The 18181-nt window shown below is 34.0% G+C and overlaps 3 protein-coding genes across 5 annotated transcripts; 2 read left to right on the plus strand and 1 right to left on the minus strand.

Annotated features, from left to right (window-relative positions):
• The first annotated feature begins 203 nt into the window (after positions 1 to 203).
• LOC116340886 (E3 ubiquitin-protein ligase MIB2) lies at positions 204 to 10595 on the plus strand. Of its 2 annotated transcripts, none has more exons than XM_031767620.1 (10): positions 204 to 411; positions 5663 to 5915; positions 5989 to 6156; positions 6290 to 6461; positions 6539 to 6648; positions 6734 to 6825; positions 6897 to 7122; positions 7208 to 7271; positions 7392 to 7554; positions 7673 to 10595. In XM_031767620.1, the coding sequence occupies exons 2-10, from the start codon at positions 5858 to 5860 to the stop codon at positions 9917 to 9919; spliced, it is 3300 nt and encodes a 1099-aa protein (XP_031623480.1). In that variant the 5' UTR covers positions 204 to 411; positions 5663 to 5857; the 3' UTR covers positions 9920 to 10595. The 2 variants fall into 2 exon arrangements, with proteins under 2 accessions (XP_031623480.1, XP_031623481.1); XM_031767621.1 differs by lacking the exon at positions 204 to 411 and adding an exon at positions 2676 to 2829.
• A 2921-nt stretch (positions 10596 to 13516) lies between these two features.
• On the plus strand, positions 13517 to 15681 carry LOC116341061 (D-3-phosphoglycerate dehydrogenase). Of its 2 annotated transcripts, none has more exons than XM_031767917.1 (7): positions 13517 to 13614; positions 13801 to 13914; positions 14330 to 14380; positions 14453 to 14541; positions 14607 to 14672; positions 14740 to 15323; positions 15424 to 15681. In XM_031767917.1, exons 2-7 carry the CDS (start codon positions 13831 to 13833, stop codon positions 15543 to 15545), a joined length of 996 nt encoding a protein of 331 aa, XP_031623777.1. In that variant the 5' UTR covers positions 13517 to 13614; positions 13801 to 13830; the 3' UTR covers positions 15546 to 15681. The 2 variants fall into 2 exon arrangements, with proteins under 2 accessions (XP_031623777.1, XP_031623776.1); XM_031767916.1 differs by having other exon boundaries at positions 13557 to 13686; positions 15424 to 15670.
• Positions 15682 to 15978: 297 nt separating this feature from the next.
• Positions 15979 to 16857, minus strand: LOC116341062 (actin-related protein 2/3 complex subunit 5-C). Its single transcript, XM_031767918.1, has 2 exons — positions 16468 to 16857; positions 15979 to 16395 (listed from the first exon to the last, which is right to left on the minus strand). Exons 1-2 carry the CDS (start codon positions 16684 to 16686, stop codon positions 16153 to 16155), a joined length of 462 nt encoding a protein of 153 aa, XP_031623778.1. The 5' UTR covers positions 16687 to 16857; the 3' UTR covers positions 15979 to 16152.
• Between the last annotated feature and the right edge of the window lie 1324 nt (positions 16858 to 18181).

The raw sequence follows: 18181 nt of genomic DNA on the forward strand, positions 1-18181 counted from the left end.
AATAATTGTAAAAAAAGCGACGAATAAATAATGTAAATCTAAGTTAATTTAGTGTAAGTAATTCGCATATAATCCATTCATAAAAACAATCATTTGTCAATGCAAACCAAAAGTGGCAACACTGAAGCATATTTGAAACGACAAAGCATGAATGTGTTTGTTCGATCATCTTTTCAGCTTTAGTTCTATTTTCATTGAGTTGCTGTCGTGTTGTGCACTTCAATCCATCTCTCACAAAAAGGAAGAGAAAAAACCTTTTTTTCTCTTTTACATAAACTGTGCTGTGTTTTTTTTACGACAAAAGAACTGAAATCAATAAAAAAATTTATAAAAGAGTTGTGAAATAGAAAAAAAGAAGAAAAAACAAACACTGTAAAAATGTTAGAATGAAAACGGAGTCATCGAGATTGAGTGAGTGTTAATAAATTGCTATCGTCTCTTCTCTGTATAGAATACGAGCAAAGATAGCGCAAAAATGTAGAAAAGAAGATGATATATAAGGTTGTCATATCGCCACACACAATTCACGGACACCGAAAAGAAAAATGTTTCGAACAAAAAAAAAAAAAAAAAAAAATGTATGCGTCAATCGAACCAGAGTGCCGAAAAATGAATGACGACGAAAAAACAGCAAGACACATTTTATTATTGCTTAAAGAGCTGAAAGAGAAGTGCAATGTGCAAATTGAAATGAGCCTATTTAACGCATTGGGTCATCGCAGCCAGTGATTTGACGTCGATTTTTCTCGAATCACATTGCGATGTGAATTTCTAATGTGTGTGTATGTATGTGTGTGTGTGTTTTATTTTTGAATAATCGGCTTGAATAAATTTGGAAACGGAATGTTGTCAGTTGTTGTTGTTGGTTTCCTTTTTTTGTAGAAAATTTTGTGATTGAATGACCTGATATGCTCGATATTTGGATTATGGTCAAAATGTTGCCTTTTCACTGTTGCATTGAGTGAACGAATGAGTGTTGTGCGTGTATGTGTTTCTATGCACAAACGATGGTGTTTGTTTTTGTTTTGTGGCTCCAATGTCACGAATTCGTCCGGATACACGCAATGTAGAAGTGCACTTTGCAAATGTTTATCCTGTTGTGTGGCGTGTGCTCAAAATCAAATTTTATGAATGAATTCTTGCATGTTGAGTTCGCTCTTTTTTATTCGTGCAAACAATTCACATATTATTCGAGTCGTGAACAAATATTGTATACATGCGATAACTATTCGATTCAATTGACTGTATAAATTGTCATAATCGCTTACATCAACTTTATTTAAATGAATAACATTTCCGATGTAACGAGAACATGGACATGGCGATGAAATGATGATCGATTGTAAATTGTCATCGTTGATATTCATGACCGAACGTTCGTCCGACTTTTATAGCAAAATGCATCGTTTTAAAATGTATTAAAAAAACTTCATTTTTGTGGGATGAGTTGCGAGAGACACACACATAGATTATATCATTTTTGTTACGCGCTGCGTCATATTATCCCATCCACATGAATAATTCTGTGGGTAAGGTACAGTGAGTTAGTCAGTGTGTATGATATGTACGGGTTTTGTTGTTGTTTTATCATAGTTTTTTGTTGTTTTTGTTGTATTTCTACTTTATAAAGTGTTACTACATCTCATTTACGTATAATGCAATATGAACATGCTTGTGAGTATCAGCGCTACAAGAGTAGTTCCGCACAAATACAAAAGCAATCAACAATCATCATTGAGCATTCTCCTAGTACCGACTCTAATAGAAAAAAAAACGACATTTGTGTTGTTGTAGCCGCTACAATTTTTTTTCTCTATATTATTCCATACGTTTGTTGGTGTTTTTCTCTCTGTTATTGTTCGTTTCACTACGATTCAACGTGTTTATTGTGTGTATCGCTGTTTTTTGGGGCGGGGAATTTTTAATCAAACACTACACAGCGAAGAGAAAAGAAGAAAAGAAAAATAAAATGCGCTTAAAGTCAAAGAATGAATAAAAAAGAAGGAGAATAAAATACACGATGAAGGAAGAAAAGAAAAAGAAGTAGTAGTAGTGGAAACAGCAACAAATTATAACAATTACAAACATTTCGTGTGTACATTTGTATGTGCCATTGTATGCTTGACTATAAGTGTTCTCTCTTTTTCACATTGTGCATCTATTTTGTCATTGTCAATGGAGTGGATAAATATAAAACATATAAGCGCAAATAGACATCAACGACAGAGACAGAACAAATCAACATACACACTAAAATGAGAACAACAACAACAACAATCAAAAAGACAAACACAAACACACGAATACACAAACGTCTAAGTAAACATGGATAAATTCTGATTTGTTTTTATTTTACATTTTATCAATTGGATTTGAATGAATCATCGTCCACGATCGAATGGACGATATGTATGTGGTATAACCCATTGTGAGTGTGAATAAGTGTTTTACCATTTACAGAAATAGTTTTGTGTATGATGCATCGATTCGGGGTCCAAATGTTCATTACATTTCACAGCATACAGTATAGACATGGTACAAATTAACGTGTACAGATCTCTCTATTAGCAGATTGGCCTTTTAACTTGTGATTTAGATTGAATTTGTCTTTTGCGTGCCTATGTGTGTTTAGTGTTTTGTGTTGCAATTTCGTATATCGAGAGCGCAGCGTTATATTCATTTCAGTGTTGAATTCAGTGTTCGTATCGTCGTTCACCGTATCAGTGTGTATATTGTGTTGAGCTGTGAAATATATTAGAGAGAAATGATTTTGTCGAGTTTTGTTCGAGTAGAAAATTTTTCATGTGTGAGAGAATATGCTGATTGAAGGTATTCACGCTTTCCTTTTTCCGTTGAACGAGCAGAGAGCTCGATTTGCATGTTGTACAACAACACACAGGAAAAGCCATAATACATAATGGAATCATACACTTCGTGGGCTGTTGAATTTTCGATACGATGCCATGTTGGCTATAAATAAATGCGGCACTTTTTTTTCTCTCTTTTCTTTATTTGATTCTTTTTTAGCCGACACATTTCCATGTCGGTTTAATTTTTTTTTTCGTCGATAGTGTGTGTGTGCATATTTGATATTGAGGGAGAGAAAATTGTATCTAGAGACCGCTTTAATTATACGCGTGTGCATGCAATATGTAGATAAAAATCGTTTGGTTATGTGACAATTTTAACACAGAGCCTTTTGAAACGCCACACATACACACAGATATATTGTAGAAAAGTTCCTGTCAATTTCTTTTCCATTTTTATTTTTCAAACTGGGGGCTAAATTGAAACAATGACATCGAACGCTTGTGAACAATGTCAACATTAGTTTTCAACAGAAAATAGTCGTGTTACTTACGTGCGTTGAAAAGTTTTCGTTTTCCCTTTTTCGCTATCGCTCTTTTTCCGCTTTCCGAATAATGTCTTTGGTGCGCATATATTCCGACAAAACTGTGAATTTACTTCATCATTTTGAATGCCGGAACATTTCAATTCGTGTACAGACCAAAGAAGTAGTGCACAAATATTGATGTAACTAAAAAAAAACCATCAAATTAAAATATACAAAATACAACCGATTTAATACATCCGGTGTGCCTTCTATATTGTTGGCCAATTTCTTCCATTAAAGTAATTACATTTTGTACCGAAGTTCCATTCGTTCTGCACAATTAATGTGGCAAGAAAAGAATAATTAAAATGAAAAAAAATCATCAGAATAAACTGATTAATTGAAGTGAATTGGTGAAAATATGTTTGAAATGAAAAACGTTATTGTTTATGTCGACAGAAGACATAACTATATACACACGAAATGCGAAAATATATATACAAACATTGTATATTCGCACATCTTGCGAAAACAAATAGTTTCTTATGAAAACTTCCGTTTGATATCTCATTTCCTCGCGTAACGGATGTAAACACAGTAACAAAGTGTAAACAAAACCCTCTCGATTGTTTTGCATTCGTCAAGATGAGAACAGCCCTTTTGCCATTGTTCGCAAAATTCATTTCTTCAGAACAATTGAAAAATTAATGAACTGAAAGCCATCACAACTGTGCCAAAAAAAAAACATTCCAAAAGAACAAAGATATTTGAATAAATTGTAATAACAGTGAGCGAAATAATGACATTGCTGTATCGTTACATCAGATGTGATTTGCTGCACGCATCTTTTTTCGCATAAAAAAATGCTTAAGACAATAATTAATGGGAAAAGACCAAAACTGGTAGAAACAAACAAACAAACATTTTGAAAAAAATCCCCAAGTTTAAAAGTCACAAGCCAGTGTTACACAAATTGATAATTGTATGCAAACAAAGATAGACAAAAAAAACCTAGACATTTTTTTTTTAATTTTTGTAACACAAAAACCCGCACACATTGATTAAAGTTGCGATAGCAAAAATACCAAAAAAAATTATTCACAATCGCATATTTTGGGATTTTGCAGATAGTTAAAAAGTGATAAGTACATTGTGTGCATGCACAAGAAATCGATGATTCATCATAATGTTTATCAACGTCAGTGACAACTTTTAGATTGTTGCTTATTCTTGAAGTTGTCGGTGTGGAAGTTGGCATCGTATTTAAATCAAGTAAAGAAAATAAACAATATACAGTGACAAAGACATCAGTAGCAGCAGTAGTAGCATACAAAAGGATAATAATATCAAAGTTGTGATAAGTTTTGCAAAATCAAATGGAAAAAGTAATTCGAGGCATTTCAATTCTTCATTCAGTGTAGTCAACTTCAAAAACTTTGACAAAACAAATGTACAAAGATTGCATTGAATGGAATTGCAATAGTTGAGTTTTCCTACGTGCATCAGCGCTTTTATGTATTTACACCTTTTATTTTCCATATAAATGTTGCGATAAGAATTGGCACGACTCCAGGCAACAAGAGTGCAATATTATTCCGTGTTCGTATTGTGCAATGGTTTCAATTTCACTATTAGTTGTTGGCCGACGGGATTTTCTTTAGTCCCCGATATCATGCATATTTCATGAATTTCGAGATTGGATAATTCATTATTGTCTATCTAAAATTTAAATTTATTGTCGCAATTACAAAGTGCCGATGTGTAAATGAATTGAAAAACAAAATTGATTAATCGTATTTGTAATCGTTATTTGTTCGGCTGTATTTCGATTAAATTCCATAGTGTTTGCATTAGAGTTTGTGCCGCTTTTGTACTCCAAAACTCACACAATAGGAGGAAGCGAAAAAAAAAGTAACGAAAACAACGAACAATTCAATTCAATTATCATATTCGCAATGGATTGATAAGCAATTTTTACTGTGTCAATCATGGCATTAATGCAAATGTCAGTCAGAAGCAACAGTGCGATTCAAAATGGAATATAATAATAGCTTCGTTTGCGTTTTGTTTTTTGTTTTTTGTGTCTACTCATTTTTAATTCAAAACTTGCGCACACACACACACGCATACTTGAATCGCCAATTAAAAGTTGAGTCATTTTCATTCTGCATTTCGGTGTCTGGTGTTATTGACAATAATATCACAGGAAATGTCATCAAACACACTATATTACTTGCTTATTAGTTATTACTGCAATTTATGCAATTTTTCTCTTCTTTCAATTCGTATTTACATCGATATTTTGTTTCTATAATAATTTAATTACAGAGTCGGGTCAGTGATTTCGAATATATCTGATACGAGCCCTACGAAGAAGGCAGTGTATGTGTGAGAAACACACACATACAGAGAAAGAGAGAGAGAGAGGGAGATAGACAGACAATCGATAGAGAGTGAATGAAATAAAGTGGGAGAGAACAAAGACACATACTTATAATTAAACGAAATCGACAATCAATTGATATGATAGCACCGGGAATTCGGGTGGCGCGCGGTCCCAATTGGATTTGGAACGATCAAGGTATCATCAATGAACATTCATTTATTGCTTGTACATAAATCAAACTGTAATTAATAATCGTTTTGTCTTCCAGATGATGGAGAAGGTCACATAGGAACAGTTTGTGAATTGGGAAGGGCTGGATCTACATATTCACCAGAGAAAACAGTCATTGTAAATTGGGACTCTGGTAATCGGTCAAATTATCGGGTCGGCTATCAAGATCAATATGATTTATTGGTCGTTGACAACGCACAAATCGGTATGTTGCGTAGTGACATGCACACGAATCTCTCATTTTTTTCATTCATTTATTAATCAAACGCTAATTTTATGTTCATATAATTTTTATTACTCCCGTTCGTTGTTGGATTTCGGCGATTTGAAATTAAAAGGTGTGCGACATGCAAACATTATATGTGATGGCTGTTCGAAATCGGGTTTAGCTGGCATTCGCTTTCGATGTGCACAATGTCCGAACTTTGACCTGTGTTCATTATGTTATGGTGACGATGTGCATGATTTGAATCATGAATTCATTCGATTTCAAACTGCCAATTCGGCCGGGTATGTCACATTCAATAGGCGACGTAGAGAAACCGCATGAATCATCAAATTAATTGAATCAATTTTTATTGCTATAGAGTTCGGGTGCCACCACGTGCCGGTTCAGTCAAACTAGAAATGAAAGGCATTTTCGTTGGTGCCAAAGTTGTGCAAGGCCATGATTGGGAATGGGGTGGTCAAGACGGAGGTGAGAATTAATCAAATTAAAATTCTTTGAACATTTTCTTAATTATTTTTCCGTCTTTCTTCATCCATGGTGATGTAATTTTCAGGCAAGTCTGGTTTGGTCGTTGAAATTCGAGGTTGGGACAATATTTCATGCCGTAGTGTAGCAAATGTATCTTGGGTATCCGGTTCGACCAATGTAATTTTCAAACATTATCATTTTTTCATCGACGTTCATTTTAATTAGATTCGTTTTAATTTCATTATTAGGTATATCGATTAGGCCATAAAGGAAATGTTGATTTGAAATACATTCAACCAGCGTCAGGCGGTTTTTATTATAGAGATCACATGCCAATTCTCGGTAAAAAGGAAGAACAACAACCGGTAGCGGCAGCAACACGCTCCACATTTACAGTGGGTGACCGAGTCAAAGTGTGTTTGGATCGAAAGGCATTAATTAATTTACAACAAGGGCACGGTGGATGGAATCCACGTAAGATATTTTTCATTTTATTTTCACAAAAGTTGTCCATTACCAAAGTATCGCTAATCCACTCGTTTCATTTTTCCACGTCCAGGTATGGCTGATTACCTTAACAAAGTCGGTTGTGTTCATAGAATCACCGACAAAGGTGACATTAGGTAAGGAACTTCTCATTACTCACAAATAACTTGCACTTTCTTGGTTGTATACACATATCAAACGTGTTTATTTCAAATTGTGTCATATGAATTGAAAACTTTTCCTTTTCAAACCACTAGAGTTCAATATGAAAACTGTTCGAATCGTTGGACATTTCATCCGGCAGCATTAGTGAAAGTGTGTACATTTCAAGTTGGCGACATAGTTACAATTGATACAAATGCGACTAAAGTGGAGAAATTGCAAAAAGGTCATGGTGAATGGGTGGAAACGATGCGAAATGTAAGTGAACATTTTAATTGCCCATAAACATAAAAATTATAACTGCAAATACACCACAATTGCGCAAAATTACAAAAATATAACGAAAACAAAAACTTTCTATTCAAAATCATTGCAGGCTTTGGGTAAAACAGGAAAAGTGACAAAAGTGTACACCGATGGTGATTTGCGTGTGCAACAGCTTGACGATGGTTTTGCATGGACATTGAATCCAAAATGTGTGAAATTAGAGCGTTCACCGGCCATAACAGCAATAGCCACCGAACGTTCGAATAGTATGATGGATTTGAGTCATCAACGCACTGACCATGTAATGACACCATTGTCCGACTTGTCTGGGACATCGGCTGCTGATAAATTGGTACGTGAAGCTGCATTGGGCCGATTGGATTATGTAAAACAATATTTAGATGCACATCCCGATCAAGTTGATTGTATGAGTGCTGGTAAAACTTGTCTTCAAGTGGCTGCACATCAAGGACACATAAATATCATCAAGTATTTGTTATCGGTGCGTGCAAATGTCAATATTGTTGATAAAGAGGGCGATTCTACACTTCACTATGCGGCATTTGGCAATCAACCAGATATTATGCGAATACTACTCATGCACAGTGCTCACATAAATGTAGTGAACTCAAGTCGATGTTCAGCGCTGCACATTTCAGCCCATAAAAAGCCACCCCATTGTGTAAAAGTTTTACTTGAATTCGGTGCAAATGTGAATATTCAAGATAGCTACGGCGACACAGCGCTTCATGATGCAATCGGCAAAGAAAATACCGAAGTTGTTGAGCTATTATGTAATGCAGCAAACCTTGATCTAACCGTTCGAAATAATCGTGGTTTTAATGCATTGCATCATGGTTCGTTGAAAGGAAATGTGGCCGCAACACGAAAAATCCTTCAATTAGCTCCGCAACTGGTTGACATTAAGAAAAACGATGGATTTGCACCGTTACATTTGGCATCGTTAAACGGTCATTCAATGGTTGTTGATGTTCTTGTTCGTGAAGGCAAAGCCGACATAAATATACGTAACAATCGACGTCAAACTCCATTCTTATTGGCTGTGGCACAAGGACATACAGCTGCCATCGAAAAATTGGTCGATTTGGGTTGCGATGTTTTAGTCAAAGACGAAGATGGTGATAATGCGATGCACTTGTGCGTCATCAAAAAAAGCAATTTAACACAAGAAGTGAGTGCTAGTGAAGCGCCCAAGATTTATGCAATCTACCAGAGTTTGGCACATTGCCATGAAAATCGTTTAATGTATGCAATTCTATGCTACTTGGCACAAAGTGGTTGCCAAATTGAAACGAATAACAAGGGCAATCAAATTTTGCATTGGATATTGGATAAAGAAATGCAAGACATGATACTAAGCTATGTTGCAAAGGCTCGTGCGGTGGATGCGGTGAGCGGACGACGACCCGGTGTCAGTGATTTAAGAAGTGAAATTGAACAAACCTATTCAAATATACAAGCATTAAATTTATCGGACAGTGGCAGTGTTAACAATAGTTTTGGTACCGAATTCGAACGTGACGATGCCATGCCAGGCACTAGTGGCACTTCAAATCAATCGAATCCCCCGACACCGATGCGACGACAACAGCAACGCGATCAAAATGCATCACCATTGAATGCAAGCGGTGATGAATTGTCTGCAAATCAGAATATACCAAAGAAATCGAATATCGATGATTCACGATTAGCCGTACGTGGAAATACACCAGTTGCCGCAGCAGCAACATCGACACCAGATACAAGTAATTTATATGCAAATGCTGACAATGAAATTGCATCGTCATCATCTTGCAGCTCAACTTCCAAAGATAACAATAATTTCAAGCAGAATACAAGCAGTTCGAGCGGACCAAACGACACCACCACCAATGAAACGCATCATTCAAATAAAATTATCAACCAAATTCATTCGGTGCAACCGAACGAGTGCATTGTATGCAATGAAATATTACCGTTGGTAATATTTGGATCATGTTCACATCAAATTGCATGCAACGAATGTTCGATGCGAATGAAAAAGTGTTTGTCATGTGGACGACAAATTGAACATCGTCACGCTCCAAATGGCAAAGATATATCAACTGTTAATTCAGCAGCAAGTCGAATGCAAGTTCAGGTGACGCCAAGACAACCAGCCGCCGATGATCGGTTACGATATCTTGAAAGTAAAATTATGGAATTTGAAGAAACGCATAGTTGTAGCATTTGTATGGAACGTGTACGTGATGTTGTTTTCTTGTGCGGTCACAGTTGCTGCTCTCGATGCGCTGAAACACTAAAAACGTGTCACATGTGCCGAAAGCAAATCGCCAAAAAAATCTATTTGTATTAGACATAGAATACACCGCGTATACACCGATTGACCGATTTAATAATATGGATCATCATTCGATATCTCGAAAAAAGAAAATTGATAAAAAGAATAAAATCTTAAAAAAAATTGAAAACATAAACTGATTAGCATCGTTTATCAATTGATGAAAAATGAATGTATTTACAGGGTGCACACATTTATGGCTAAGATTGCATATATTTTGAACATTTTAATCAAATATTACAAAATGTACCAGTAATGTTAATGCTCTATTTAAATTGTTCAACTCTATTTTTCACCATATAGTCAAAACTTTATATTATGTAATGAAATTAATATACGGAAAGAATGATAAAGATAGGGAAAGAGGGGGATAGGTAGAGAAAGTTTAATAACGTATATATTAAACTGACGCATCGTAGTCTCGACTAAATTGTGAATTATAATTTACGACAACATTTGAATGAAATCTTGAAATGGAAGTTGCCAACGGGTATTGAAATTCGAAACTGGAGAATTTTACCGTGTAGAAAAAGTGAAAATTAAAAAGTCGCAAATTAGATTTACTTGACCGAAACAAAATAATAATAATTTATCTACATTTTGAAAGTCTGATAGTTTTCTCAAATGTATTTCGTTATATAAAGTCAGCCATAGATTCAATAAAAAAGGAATATGGAAATGAAAACTCTAATCGGAAAATAGTTGATATACAAATAGATTTCATATTCAGTGTAGTATTTAGGATCAGTCAAAACCAATTCGGATTGCATTTCTTATCGTCCATTTTGTTTTAATGAGTGTTGAGACAGTAAAGTGCACATGCAATAATTACACATACAATTCAAATAACTGTATATTTTCGTAGCTATCACTGGCAAAATAACATTATCAGTAACGAAAACATTTCATATCGCCTCACATTTGCTAGATACTCTGTTTTTTTCAGAATAATAAACAATAATCAATGGATTATATATTTGAAAATCGTAGATATCAGCAAAGTTGATGATGCAATTCTCTAGTAAACATACAAACAAGACTTACTGATAGATATTGATTATTTGAGTCGAAAACGGTTTTGAAAATTGATAATTGAGCAATTGAGCGCGAAAATCACAATTCCTTAATTTTTTTTTTTTTTAAATAGTCAGAGTTTTTAGTTTTGCTTGATTTTTTTTGCCAGACTCAAAGGGCACCTTATCACATTCACACACAAAATACAATTGTAACATTTTATTTTAAATACAGTCGGCTCTCGACCAATCGGTGTTTTGAGTATAAATCTACATAAAAATTCCGTTCGATAAGTCATTTTTCCTGAAAACATTCGGTTCAAGTCGGCTGGTTTTAAATAAACTTTATATTGATATGGAAAGAAGCATCGGTCATGAATTTCGAGTTAATCTTTTGTTTCATTGAAAGTAATATCAAAGTTCATAATCGATATTTTTCTACATTTCAATAAATGGTTTATGAAAATTGGTGATAAAGCTTTATAGTTATATTTTGTGTGCAATACTGCCATATACCTGACTATATAGACGAAAATCCAGAAAAAATTAATGAAAAATCGAAAAACTGACAATTTTTAGATGCAAATGCGTAAAATAAATCTCTAAAAATATGTGTTTCTTTGTCATTTCTGAGATTTTTGTCAAATAGTCCGAACTATGGTAAGTTAATAATAAATGCATCATTGAGCTATCATTATTATTTTTGATTAAAATGATTACACATCTCGTATCATAGCATTTGTACTTGTGTTTTCGCTATATTTGCGAATTGCTTTAAATTGCCCTTGCATTTGTACATAAAACTAGGTTTTGTTTGTCATAAAACGGTATATAATGAGAATTAATGCGAATAGAACGTTTTCTTCCTTTTTTTTATATTATAATAATTTATTTATTTTAAATTATTACCCATTTTTTTATTATTTTAAGACTTAAGTTACGCCTAATATATTCAATTTACAATCAAGAGTTAAAGCCGTTCCAGATAATCAATCGTGAATGCATTGAATAAAAAAAACATCAACATAACAATTTACGGAAAGAAACAAATGATGATTTCACAATGTATTTTTTATTGAATAACACACGAACACACACACCTCGCATTCAGATTGAATTCTTTGCAACAATTTTCTTTCCATAATTTCCCAACATAATAAGGACCATTTGATTGTAAGCAAAGTACATGTGTATACCAATAGGTAGGATTCGACGTGCATCACAATGTTAAAGAAAACATGAAATGCCCATATATCATAGGTACATTTAGAGATTGAAAGATTACAAACAATTCGGACGAACAAAATAAAATGAAATTCTGTATTTATTCTCGTAATGTTGAAACAAAACAAAATAAACCTTATAAAGTTATTGTTGCTAATATTTTTGTGACAATTCTGTAAGAACCCCAATAAATTTGTTGACGAATATGTTAATAAAAAAAACCTACATGGCAAACATGAATAAAATCAAATTGTTTCTTTTATATGTTTTAAAGATGATTTTCAATCTTTTACATTCCGACTATTTAATAGAAGAAAATCCAGTTTTGATGGCCAGTCTATGGAATTCGGTAGACTTTGTCTATTTTCGTCGCAATTAAATCCATTAAATAAACAATGAACAACAACAAGCATGATTAAGTACGTAATGGAGCATACATTGTTCTCTGTTGCGATATTGCGAACATTCCAAATTCGTTCACAAAATTCGCCTGAACGGTACAATTATTATTCATTAATATTCAATGATGCACCCTTGTCAGTGCATCGCCATTTTCGATATTTCAACGTATTGACCGATCCAGAGAATTGTCAATATTTTATAACCCATTACCGTAGTACACCAGAAATTAAAACACTGTAGAAAATTCTCGAACGATTATGGCTGGAAAAATAATCATGACTCGCTACAATTGCAATTTCTTATCGTTGTTATTTTGTTTTTATTCCTGATAAAGAGACCACTAACGAACTTGTTATCAATTCAAGAATAACCTATTGAAAATAATCTCTCCCATAGTAACAATTGAATCGTTATCAGACATTTACCCACGATCTTTTTAATAAACAAAAATAGATGCAAAACAGAATTGAAAAACAAAAAAAAAAAGTTACGCAAAATTAATCCAGTAAAATATCGAAGAGTTTCTACATTCGTTGTGAAAATTTCAGCTGTCCCAATATGTCTGTATTCACACTGGAGAATTTCCCAATTTTATACAGTTGAATATGAATTTATTTTTGTCTCTTTTTCTTCTTATGATGATCAACAATTGAGATTTTCGTTATAATTATCTGGTTCCCCCCGTTGAGAAATGACATGCTGGATTTTAACGTCATTTCCAACATTTCAATTGAATCAGTGATTAAATTAACGCTATGTCTATTTGAATCGCTGTTGAATCCATCAAATAAACAACAAACAACAACAAGCGCATCACATTATTAAGTACGTTAAACAAAGTGATAAGACCCACAAACACAAGCAAACAGCAGATCATACCATTTACAGCGCTAATATTCTGTGGACAAAAGCTTGTGTGTATTGATAAGTAGACTCTCGACACCGCTCGACACACAGTGAAATATGCACACTCATACACATTTGCAATGGTCGATTGAAAGAAAAATTAAGAATATTTCAAAAAGAGTGAGTTGACAGGCGAAGCATATCACTTGGAATTGAATCGTTTCGGTGAGTAAACGCATAATTAGTTTGGCCCGATACACAACACCATAGTGCTCATAAATTCATCTTATTTTTCAAGTGAGCTGAATTTTTTACATTTATTAATACACATTAGAATCCAGACGCAACCGACTGTTTCAACTGAATTATTTTAACACATCTCACAAACATTTCCTCTTGTTTTTTTTGCAGTATAAGAAATCAAAAAACAGCAACAACACAATGCCTGTAGACATAAAAAACGTTCTGGTCTGCGATGCTGTCGATGAATCGTGCATTGAACTCTTGAAGCAAAATGGAATTAAAGTAAGTTAAAAAAAATTCCATTACATTTGCGATCGCTTAAAATCTATACACAAACATGGCAACCAAAAGCATTCCGATGCTAATGTTGTTGATATATTCGTTGGGAGGTGAGGCGCTCACATATTTGCACGCAACTAGAATGACCGAAGAAAGAAAAATCATAAATCAACCGGTTTTATAGTATGCATATTCATGCATTTTGATCAGAACGAATAAAAAAAGCAAATTCAGAACTGCAAACGCTCTTGAATGGTTACTTCTTCTCTTTTCATATGAATGTATTCAACAAGTAGTCGTTGACTGGCACGTGTATAAATGAATCGGCATTTTTTGCATGCATTCATGTGCATCGATTTTTTAAAATAAATTAAACCATTGCAATTTTAATAAATAAATAATATAATTCTATTTACAGGTTGACTACAAATTGAAATTGTCGAAAGAGCAACTTTGCGCTGAAGTGAAGGTATGGTTATGTCACTGATTTTCTTATCATATTCTCATGTTTCAATATATATTCTACTCTATTTCACTACAGAATTACGACGGTTTGGTTGTTCGATCTGATACAAAAATTACAGCTGAAGTGCTCGAAGCTGGTGCGGGTCATGTTAAAGTTGTCGGCCGGTAAGTTGATCGGTTTATGTGTGAGTGAGTGCTTTTAGTTAATGTCTGAATTTTTTTGCGTATAGTGCTGGAGCTGGAGTTGATAACATTGACATCGCTGCCGCAACCAAACACAACGTTATCGTTTTAAAGTGAGTCGAATGAAAGTTTATTGTTTGATTTTTGATTACAAAGTAGCTAATTAATTTTTGCGTATAGTACGCCTGGTGGAAATTCAATTTCAGCATGTGAGCTAACATGCTTTTTAATCGGTTCGTTGGCCCGTCCCTTTGTGCCAGCTGGCAAAAGCATGAAAGATGGAAAATGGGATCGTAAATTGTATTCCGGATCGGAATTGTACGGTAAAACATTGGCCATTCTTGGTTTGGGTCGCATCGGTCGAGAAGTTGGCATCCGCATGAATGCATTTGGAATGAAAGTCATTGGATTTGATCCAATCACAACGGCAGAAGAAGCAAAAGCTACGGGCATTAAAAAATTGGAATTGGACGAAATTTGGCCTTTGGCTGACTATATTACCGTACACACACCACTCATTCCAGCCACTAGAAATTTAATCAGCACAGAAACACTTGGAAAATGCAAAAAAGGTGTTAAAGTCATCAATGTTGCACGTGGTGGTATCATCAATGAAGCTGATTTATTGGTTGCTTTGCAATCGGGACAATGTGGCGGCGCAGCAATTGATGTTTACGAGCAAGAGCCACCAACCGCTGATGTAACAAAACAATTGATTCAACATCCAGCGGTCGTTGCCACACCACATTTGGGCGCCAGTACAGGCAAGTCACTTTTTTGCCCATTGATAAACCTTCTTATCATTTCACGTTCAGTTCAACAATCATAGTATTCGTAATTATGTGTAATTTATCTTTCGTTTAGGTGAGGCTCAAGTACGTGTCGCAGTCGAAGTAGCTGAACAATTTGTCGCACTCACCGGTAAATCAAAGGAATACACCAAATATGATGGCGTTATCAATCGTGATGTCTTGAAAAAATACTAAACAACATATTCCGTTTGAAATACTTGCCACCACGTTTATGTGTTGACATTCTTTCTATTCTCACAACAAAAAATTATGAATAAAGATAAACAGTATATTTCTTTTTTTTCTTAAATAAAAACGAACTTGCAAAGTATTTTGTCTTGGCTACGTGTTTATTTGAGCGCAATTTTTATATATATGTATATATTTCTTAATTTATTCAATTGATTTTTTTCAATGAAAAAGGTGTCATACAAATCAACTAAACCATTTTGCTGTGATGGTACATAAAAAAATGTTTACAGTCAATTCTCTACATATATTGCAATTAGTATTCGTTTATAAATCGATAGAAATTGTATTTAGCACATGATTTCATCTTACTAAAAGTGGATCACTAACATTGCAAAAATCTTTGTCATCAAATTGAACCGAAAAAAACACAAAATTGTAAATTAATTCACAGTGTCCCCATAAACACTGCCGAAAAGTAAGTTATTTATTAATCGAAGGAGGAAAAAAATGCTGTTTTCAAAACACTTATTACAATTTAATCTTATCTACAGAGGTTCATTTGACTCTGTCATACACTTGCTTTATAGTAAACGGGTGTGTCCGGTCGGCATTACGCTCGATTTGTGCATGTTAAAACTCGTGTAATGCAACCGACACCATAACGAGCGTACACTTTTTCATGCCATTGCAATAAATGAGCGCTGGAATTATCCGATGGAAATTCGAAGCCTCGATAAATGTACTTCATGAGAACGTCCACCAAATCCACATCGTTCAAAGCTGTTATTGCACCATCCATTTGAGTGGGTTTGATCGATAGCAGTACTTTCAGTGTCAATTGTCGTGCACTTTCCTAATGTATCAAATGAAAGAATCGAAATCAACATTTCTGAACCACATTGAGAACATTATTCAAGAGATTTACCTTGGTTTGTTGATTTTTGCTGGTCAATGGTGCATTTTCAAGTACCAATTTCAACGCTTCAATATTTTTGCCGGTGTTAATTAGTTTTGTTATTTCTGCATCATCGGGTCCAGTGTATGCTGTTCCATTCGAATCAATTTCGTCTTCTTTGAAATTGTCTTCATTGTATTGATCGACATTTATCTTACGAAAAGCCGAACTTGATGTATTCTTTGCCATTTCTTTTGTTTATTTTGCTATTCAAGTACAAAACTACGCTAGTTTTGCTCAATTTATTATCAATTCCAAAGCAATTTGGTGATTTAAACCGCACCTTTTGCGATAAATTATTTAGTTCACTTGCAATTTAATGTATAAACTCAATGAAAAGAGATAAAAAAAAGAAACATAAAGATGATTCAGTGGGGTAATGATATATATGTCATAAACGTCGTGAGAGTGAACATTGAATTGAAGTTGGATGCGAGTAATGTTAGATACATTGGATTTTGACTATTTGAAATATTCGTTAATTTTTTTTCTTCAGTCAAATGATGGAAAAATAATTTAGTTAAATTATCCAAAAATATTATACGACATTTTATTTTTTGTTTGTAAATTTGTTTCTAGCAAAATATTCCATAATACGATTTTGTTGTGAATGATTCTTACAACGGGGCAATGAACGCACTCACTTTTAAATGCTACTTCAGTTGTGTCAAGCGGTAAACAAAATTGTAAACATCAACCATTTGAATACAAAAAACGGGTTCAACTGAGTCGTATTTACTGTCGTTCATACATGTATAATGTTTAGAAATTTGAAAGTCAGTACTTTTTTTGATGTAATGTAAAATGCAAATTATGCGAATATTCATATAAGAAGAGCGAAATAAATATGTATTCAAATACCGGTATGTCTAAAGTTGACTAAAGGGCACAATGCATTTTTACTTACACGGATCAATAGTTAAAATAATACAAATGACAAAAATTAAAATGTATAAGGGGACAAAAACATGTTTTGGCTCATCCTTCATTTTTATTTCAGGAATAAAGTAAATTCTCCCGTTAACAACATATGAGCAAGATGTTTACTGATCGGCACCGAACGTTCGATTAAGTTTAAGCGATACATGTGCAGGATTCTTTCCCAGCATTAGTGTTGAAGCGTATGCAATTGAAAATACTCCGCAGGTTTCTGCTACTTTCATGATAAATACAAATGTAATGTCCGATAGCATTCACATCACCAATTTTGCGTCCATATAAAATTTGAATGTCATCGGCGTTCGCCAATTTTGCATGGACGCTGTACTTTTCTGGAATTTGGCCCAAATTAACATTGATCATTTTCAATTTAGACTGTGCTTTGCTGGCAAACTCAATGAAGAAATTAATGCTCTCATCACTTAGGACCTTTCGCGGTTTCATAATTTCGGTCACTACTTTTGTTAATTCAAAAGAGTTTCCTCTAACAAAAATTAAAAACCATTGAATTTCATAAAAATATTTTGATTTTTAACTTACAACACTTACATACTTGGAATTTCTAGCCCTTCTACAGATTCATGCACATTTTTGCATCTACAACCGAAGTTAGACTTTTGGCGAAGATAGACTTTTTCATTTAGAATAACAGATGCATACTAATAATGCACTACAAAAAAATTAGGATAAAAATACATAAATTAATATATTCATAAATATTGCAAATTATCATTTTCATGAAATC

Source organism: Contarinia nasturtii, unplaced genomic scaffold, assembly GCF_009176525.2.
Source record: "Contarinia nasturtii isolate CC-2019 unplaced genomic scaffold, AAFC_CNas_1.1 Cnas_scaffold_695, whole genome shotgun sequence".
Lineage (NCBI taxonomy): Eukaryota > Metazoa > Arthropoda > Insecta > Diptera > Cecidomyiidae > Contarinia > Contarinia nasturtii.

Excerpts from the sequence above, each read along its gene's own strand:
- LOC116340886 (XM_031767620.1), top strand. The coding sequence starts at position 5,858 with ATGATAGCACCGGGAATTCGGGTGGCGCGCGGTCCCAATTGGATTTGG. Across the intron at positions 6,157-6,289 it reads CGTTGACAACGCACAAATCG|GTGTGCGACATGCAAACATT; the intron begins GTATGTTGCGTA and ends TGAAATTAAAAG. Across the intron at positions 6,826-6,896 it reads GGGTATCCGGTTCGACCAAT|GTATATCGATTAGGCCATAA; the intron begins GTAATTTTCAAA and ends TTTCATTATTAG.
- LOC116341062 (XM_031767918.1), bottom strand. The coding sequence starts at position 16,686 with ATGGCAAAGAATACATCAAGTTCGGCTTTTCGTAAGATAAATGTCGAT. Across the intron at positions 16,396-16,467 it reads GCAAAAATCAACAAACCAAG|GAAAGTGCACGACAATTGAC; the intron begins GTAAATCTCTTG and ends TTGATACATTAG.
- LOC116341061 (XM_031767917.1), top strand. The coding sequence starts at position 13,831 with ATGCCTGTAGACATAAAAAACGTTCTGGTCTGCGATGCTGTCGATGAA. Across the intron at positions 13,915-14,329 it reads TGAAGCAAAATGGAATTAAA|GTTGACTACAAATTGAAATT; the intron begins GTAAGTTAAAAA and ends TTCTATTTACAG. Across the intron at positions 14,542-14,606 it reads CATGTTAAAGTTGTCGGCCG|TGCTGGAGCTGGAGTTGATA; the intron begins GTAAGTTGATCG and ends TTTTGCGTATAG.